Below are 6876 nucleotides of genomic sequence, written 5' to 3' on the forward strand. Positions count from 1 at the left end.
TGCCCAGGCCAGCCAGGACCCGGCCTGGAGGTGGCCATCAGGCGCCTCCGCAGAGACACAGAGACCGGGATTTCCTGCCATGGAGGGTGGGTGGGCAGGGAAATGGGGACATAAATGCTCAAAACACAGGCAGCTGCTCTGAATCCGAGGTCCACCACGTGCTCCGCCGTTCCCTCCAGCAAGAGATCTGACCCAGGGCTTCGGGGAGAGGGGGGCGGGGTCCCAGGGAGCAGAGTGGCTGCGGATTTTCCCGGGAAGAGGAGGAGAGCTGAAAAGGATTGAACTCCAGCCCTTCTCTTCTTTTTATGGTTAATCCTCACCCGATTTTTCTACTGATTTTTTATTTTTATTTTTACTAGAGGCCCGATGCATGAAATTCATGCAACCATGGCTTCGTCCGGAAGGTCATTTGGAAGGACGTCCAGAAGATCATTTGACATTTGGCTGTCCAGTCTAGTTAGCATATTATGCTTCTATTATTATAGACTTTTAAATATATTCTTATTGATTTCAGAGAGGAAGGGAGAGGGAGAGAGAGAGAGAAACATCAATGATGACAGAGAATCATTGATCAGCTGCCTCCTGCACACCCCTTACTAGGGATTGAGACTGCAACCCAGGCCTGTGTCCTTGACCGGAATCGAACCCGGGGGCCTTCAGTCCGCAGGCCGACATTGTATCCACTGAGCCGCACTGGCCAGGGCAGAACTCCAGCCCTCCTTCAGCAAGGCCCTGCACTGCCAGGGGCTCAGGGCTAGGCCTCCCTGAGGGGCTGGCCGGGCAGGAGGCAAGGGCGTGGAAATGCCCAGGAAGAGATGGGGTGGGAAAGGCATTTCCCGCCAATGGTGACAATTCTTTGTAGATTGCAGGTTCCCACAGCACCGAACGGGGCTGCCAGGAGGCCCCTGCCACTTCCAGGTCCCGCCCGGGAGCCCCTGCCCTCGGGGACGACTCCCACCTGCACCTCTCACGTCCTTCAGGCCACGTCACCCCAGGCTCCACGGGGGCCCCGGGCTCAGGCTCCCAGCTGCTCTTCCTCCTGGGCGGCTGGTGCCAGGCCCTGTCCCCAAGGCTGCTCCTGGGTTTACACAGCAGACCCCCCCGGCAAAGCGGTGCCATGGAAACCAGGGCTTGCTCTGCGAACGGATGCTCCATGTCTGGGATGGGCAGACTTTTACCAACCACCTAAATCCAGAATGTGCGTTGGAACCCCAATGGAGTGTCTACTGACCCAACGCAGATGAGCAGGAAGGAGTGACGTGGGCTGGGACGCAGGACCCACTTGTGGTCCCACAGCACCCGGGCCTTACTTCCTGTCTCCACCGCCTCAGGGCCACACCCTGCGGGTCGGTGAGGACCACACCGACGTGGCCACAGGGAGTGTGTACAGTGTCTGAGCATCTCCGCTCAAGGGCCTTCTTAGAAATGTTAATCTCTATGCATTGATTTTAGAGCGAAGGGAAGGGAGAGAGAAACATCAAGTTGCTGTTCCACTGATTGACACACTCATTGGCCGCTCCTTGGATGTGCCCTGACCGGGATGGACCCGCACCCTGGCCTGTGTCCTTGACCGGAATGACGCTCTAACCGACCGAGCTCTCAGCCAGGGCGCAGGGCTTTCACAGACCTGAACGTTGCAAACAGGGAACATTCTAGTCAGCAGCCGCCACGTGAGCAAAGCCTGCAAACTGGGATATATGCTAAGGATTTTTAAATCTTTAAAAGGGGAAAGAAAAAAAAAGATTTCAAAACAATCTTGCATTGAACAAGTTTGTAAAAATTTCCTGATGCAGCTGCTTTTAATTTGTTAAGAAATCAAACGTTACTCATGTTTTTAGCGCTATATTCACACACAGTCCAGTACAAGCGCGTAAACAGTCGACTGAATGGCAACAACACCCAGCAGGTAGCTCGGAGGACAACGTTTGCCCTCCATCAGATGCATCACGAGGGCGTTGTCTTCCAAACTAGTCTGTGAGGAATTCGGAACAGGGCAGCCCAGAAGGTGAGGCCCCACGCGACCCAGAGCCACGTCCATCCTGTGCAGGCAGGCAGGGTCCGGGCGTGGGCCAAGCCAGGCCGCGTGTCACCAAGCCAAGGGCGAGAACATGGAGACAGACAAATTAGCGAACAGAAGGCCGCAGACGAGGACTTATTTTATTCGCTGTGGGATGCGTGCCCCTCCTCGAAGGGCCCCCCGGGGCCCTGCCCCACAAGTCAAACAGCGAACGCGCTCAGTTACCGTTGTAGCCCTCGAGGGCCTGCGCAACCACGTCCTTGGCCACGGTCTCGTAGACCAGGTCCTGGGAGGCGTCGTGGAGAACCCCGTCCAGCTTGAAGGACCAGTCTGTCTGCTGGTTATTGACAACTCCTCTCCGAACATCTTTTTTTAAGTGAATATCGATAGTCTAGGGAGAGAGGAGACGGGGAGACAACTGCGTATTTGTTAGGAAACTGCTGTAAATTGGCATAAAAAAGTCACCGACGGCCGGGGCCTGATCTGGAAGCGAAGAGGAGGTGACCCTTGGGAAGGACAGGGGCTCCGGGCAGGCTCATGTCTGGGTGACTTCCTAGGGCAGGAGGGAGGGAGGGAGGGAGGGAGGGGAAGTGTGGACCCATCTCTCCCCGGTTCACAGGGGGATGTCGTGGCCCCACCTCTGATACGGGGTCAAGCACATGAACCGTGTTCTTACTAAACTGCTTTAGCAGAGGGGGACCTTTATTATTATTGTAAAAAGTATTTTTATTGATGTCAGAGAGGAAGGGAGAGGGAAGAGAAACATCGATGATGAGAGAGAATCATGGACCAGCTGCCTCCTGCATGCCCCCTACTGGGGATCAAGCCCGAAACCCGGGCCTGTGTCCTTGACCAGAATCGAACCCGGGACCCTTCAGTCCGCAGGCCGACACTCCACCCGCTGAGCCGAACCGGCCAGGGCTAAAGGGAAACTTATTAACCAAAAAGACGATGGAAACCGGGAGTGGGGAGTTTCCTCACCGACAGCATCGCAGGGGAACGGCTGGGCCTGGTGGACCCTGGCGTCCTGCTGGGCTTTCACCCGCCCCGTGTGATCACCCCGAGGGAGGCGGGACGGAGAGAGGCGGGAGGCACACGCGTCGCACTTACTTTGTTGTCGTCGCCGTATCTGATCATCTCATGAGCAAAGTCATCGGTGGGTCTGACACGGACAAACGCGTGCACTTTTTTCCTAGTGCTCATTCTCGCTGAAGAGAGGAAGACAGCGACAGGGTCAGTGGCCGTCCATCACCAGGCGACAGCGAGAGGGGTGTCACTCCTCAGGCAGAGGAGGAGGGAGTGGTGTCCAGCCCCCGGTCTCCAGTCCCCGGGAGCCAACTCCCCTCTCCCCCGGCGCATCTCAGTGCTCTGCCCACAGGACCTCCCGCTCTCCAGGTGGCCGTGTCGTGCCCACCCTCCACCCCGCCCCTAGGAGACTGGAGTGAAGGCTCAGACGCCCCCTCCCGCCCCAGCCCTCCCGCGCCCGTCTCAGGTGTGGTTTCTAGAACGGCTCCGGGTCCGAGTCCACGGGTAATTGCCTTGTTCACTGTATTTTTCTTGAACGTACTTACCATGAAAAGAATTAAAACTAATTCTCTTCTTTAAAAAAATAGTGTTATTGATTTCAGAGAGGAAGGGAGAGGGAGAGATAGAGAAACATCAATGAGAGAGAGAATCATGATTGCTGCCTCCTGCACGCCCCACACGGGGGATCGAGCCCGCGACCCGCTAGCTCATAGTCAAGTACTCTTTCTCCTCTGGCACCCCATCGAGAAGAAAATCACAGATAGTCCCTCCGTCCTCTTCTCCTAAACTGGAGTCTCACCATCTTCTTTCAGACAGAAACACCTATATGTGTATTCCTATATTGTATGATCACAAATCATTACCATGACTAATGAAACGCTGAAATAAACGTCTGATAGAATGCTTATAGATACAAGCGATGGGGGGGGGGGCGATTTAAGGAAAGGACCCTCCTAATAGATAGAGCTGTCCGACAATGGAAAACATGTTCTCAGGGCAAGACCATAAACTCCACAAGCCTTAAAGCAAACTCAAGAGATGCTACAAAAGGGGAGAGTTAACAGATCTCTAAGATCCAACCCAAATAACAAAGTATAAATATTTCTAAAAACGGAATTGTAACAGCATGAATGGGCCTGGAGAGCATTGTGCTAAGCGAAATAAGCCAGTCAGAAAAAGGTAAGTATCACATGATCTCACCCATATGTGGAATCTAATAAATAAAATTAACTGATGAACAAAATAGATCTAGAGACATGGACCCATGAACAGACTGATGAATTTCAGAGGGAAGGTGTGTGTGGGGTGTGTGTGTGTGTGTGTGTGTGTAGTGGGGGGAGAGATTAACCGGGGAACTTATGCATATATGCGTAGCCCAGGGACAGACAATAGTGTGGCGCAGGCTTGGGAGGGTGGGTGCAAGGAGGAGGGGCCAATGCGGAAACACACACACACACTCACAAAAACCAAAGTGGACACCTGTATACTTTCAACAATAAAGAAAAATTAAAAAAATAAAGAAACAACTGAATTGTACAACCCTCCAAGGATAACTATGAATGTGAAAGGCCCTCAGGCGAGCAAAGGTCGTGGCTTGTCCAATCTCCGTCCTGAAATCCTTGTCGGCAAAACTGACCTTGAGGAACAAAAAGCCACAAGTAGCTCTGACACCAACTCCAAGCTGAAGAAACTGAGGAGACCCTCTCACCGCTAAGTTCACTTTTTGGAGATTATTGGGAAGTTGAGAGTGGGGGGAGGTGTGTTTTGACTCCAGCAAACACCCTCAATCTCTAAAGCTCTGGGAACCATTCCCCAGACCAGTCTGAGGCCCGTTCTCCTCCTGAGAGGTACCTATTAGGGCCGCCTCTGGGGGTCGGAGCCCACAGGTCCCTCTTGGCAGCCCCCACCCACGGACCGCACAAGGGCCACGCAGGCCATCTCCAAGCATCACCCTCCCCTCGGAGCCGGCCCCTCCTCTACCATGCAATTGGCCAACATGCACATGCAGTCGCCTATCTGTGCTGCCCAAGGCCCTCCCCGTGCTCACACCCATGGCCCCACGCATGCCAGGAGCCATGCCCACCCCCAGAGGCAAGCCTTCTCGACTTCTCTACTCACTGCACCCTCCTGCACCTCTGCTACTCAGCCCCTCGCACCCAGACCTTTGGGGACCCCATGCACCTCGCACTTACTGAGATGCTTGTTCCTGTTCTTACGCCCCATCATCTGAGCGGGTTTGAGCTCCCCAACGACATGACAAGCTGCTGGGGGAAGGACTGTGCCTCTTATCTGACCCCCCTCAAAGTCTACAGCAGCACCCAGCACAGAGCAGGTGCCCAAGAAACGGTGGTTGGTGGTGATGGTCATGGTTGGAAGTCAGAGGGGTGCTGCATCTCCACATGTGGGTCCATCTTCGGTCACTACTGAGAGAGTCCCCAGGGGCATGAAATGTCACTCCCCTCCCACACCCACCCCGAAGCCCACAGCCCCTCTAGGAGGACACTTACTTTCGAAGCACCACTTTCAAGAAGCTAAGCTCAGCCCCCTTCACCACGCCCTCCCGTCAGTGGGGCCCGCCTCCCCTAGGTCCTTGTGGGGAATGCTGCTCTCTCACGGGGGCTGCTACCATTAGATATTTCTGAGTGGCCACCAGGAAGCCCCCTGCTGTAGAGGCTCAGGGTGTCTTCTTTTTTTTGGGGGGTGGGAAGGAATAGAATTGCCACCAAGCACCTGACTGCTCAATAAAAGGAGAGGGGGTATAGCGGGGAAGATAGGCACCAGGTGAGTTCCTATCTTACAGCGCTCCTGCCAAGGCAGGGGACTCTCGTGGGAAACCTCAGCGCCAGAGCGGCAGCAGCGTCGGAACCAGCCCAAAACAGGGTCCAAACGCACCCAGCCTTGGGCTAAACAAAATACTCGGATCCACGCAGAAACTGGCCTTTCTCCTTTCCTCACCCAACATGTCGGACCCCTATGTGGAGTCTGGGAGGCAGTGGGCCTTAGGACCATCCCTGTCCTTCTCTGGAGCAGTTTTCTCATCTGTAAAGCAAAGGGCTCGGCCTGGCGAGCCTGAAGTCACTTCAAGTTCGAAAACCGTTAAGAGCAGAAGAGCCTGGAATACCTCTGGCCCCAGCCTCGCATCCTCGGAACCTTGGGCGCGACGTAGGACCCTCGTGGGGACAGGGAACGTTAGATCTGAAGACTCTAAGCCTCAGCCAACCTGAAAGCCCTCCCCCGTCCCCCTCCCCCACGATGCCGCGCCCGGGTTTCACCGGTCAGGGAGCGATGCTGGGGAACTCCCGGGTGGAGTGATGTTCGGATCCCAGCAGCTTCCCGCCTGGGATCCGAACACACCTCCCCCCACTCTCAACTTCCCAATAATCTGAGAAGCTTACACCCCCTCCTCTCCGACCTCCCTTCACCCCACCCCGGCGGCACGTGGGCCCTGCTTACCGCTCCAGAGGCAGCAGCTGCGCCGCAGCACCACCACTGCAACTGCTGCGAAGGAAAACCCGCGCGCGCAGCTGCCAGGTTGTGTACACGGTCGCCATGGCAACGGGCCGCTTCCCGAGGTCCCGGAAGTGTTGAGGTAGTGGCGGAAATGAAGTCCGCGGTCCTCGGTGGAGATACGAGTAAGGTCAGGGCAGCCTCAGGAAAACAGGAGATGGGACCGCTGATTCTAGGAAGAATGCGGCAGCTGCAGGTGCGAGACCAGGGCCGAGATAGCAAGGGAACGAAAGCTGCGCACGAACCAGGAAGCGGGGCAGCAGGGCTTCCGGCGCAGAAGCGACTCCGACTACGGCGGCCGCGCAGGCCCGTCTGTTCCCAGGCCT

The 6876-nt window shown here is 55.6% G+C and overlaps 1 protein-coding gene across 1 annotated transcript in view; it reads right to left on the reverse strand.

Moving 5' to 3' along the window:
• KIF9 (kinesin family member 9) overlaps positions 1–6864 on the reverse strand; it is a 52699-nt gene extending 45835 nt beyond the window's left edge. Inside the window, exons 1-4 of the mRNA XM_006770426.2 lie at positions 6497–6864; positions 5236–5466; positions 3128–3225; positions 2243–2408 (exon numbers count right to left, since the gene is read on the reverse strand). Coding sequence (XP_006770489.2) covers positions 2243–2408; positions 3128–3225; positions 5236–5410 — 439 coding nt within the window. The 5' untranslated portion in view covers positions 5411–5466; positions 6497–6864. The remainder of the gene's footprint in view (positions 1–2242; positions 2409–3127; positions 3226–5235; positions 5467–6496) is intronic.
• Between the last annotated feature and the right edge of the window lie 12 nt (positions 6865–6876).

This window comes from Myotis davidii, unplaced genomic scaffold (genome assembly GCF_000327345.1).
Source record: "Myotis davidii unplaced genomic scaffold, ASM32734v1 scaffold663, whole genome shotgun sequence".
Classification (NCBI taxonomy): domain Eukaryota; kingdom Metazoa; phylum Chordata; class Mammalia; order Chiroptera; family Vespertilionidae; genus Myotis; species Myotis davidii.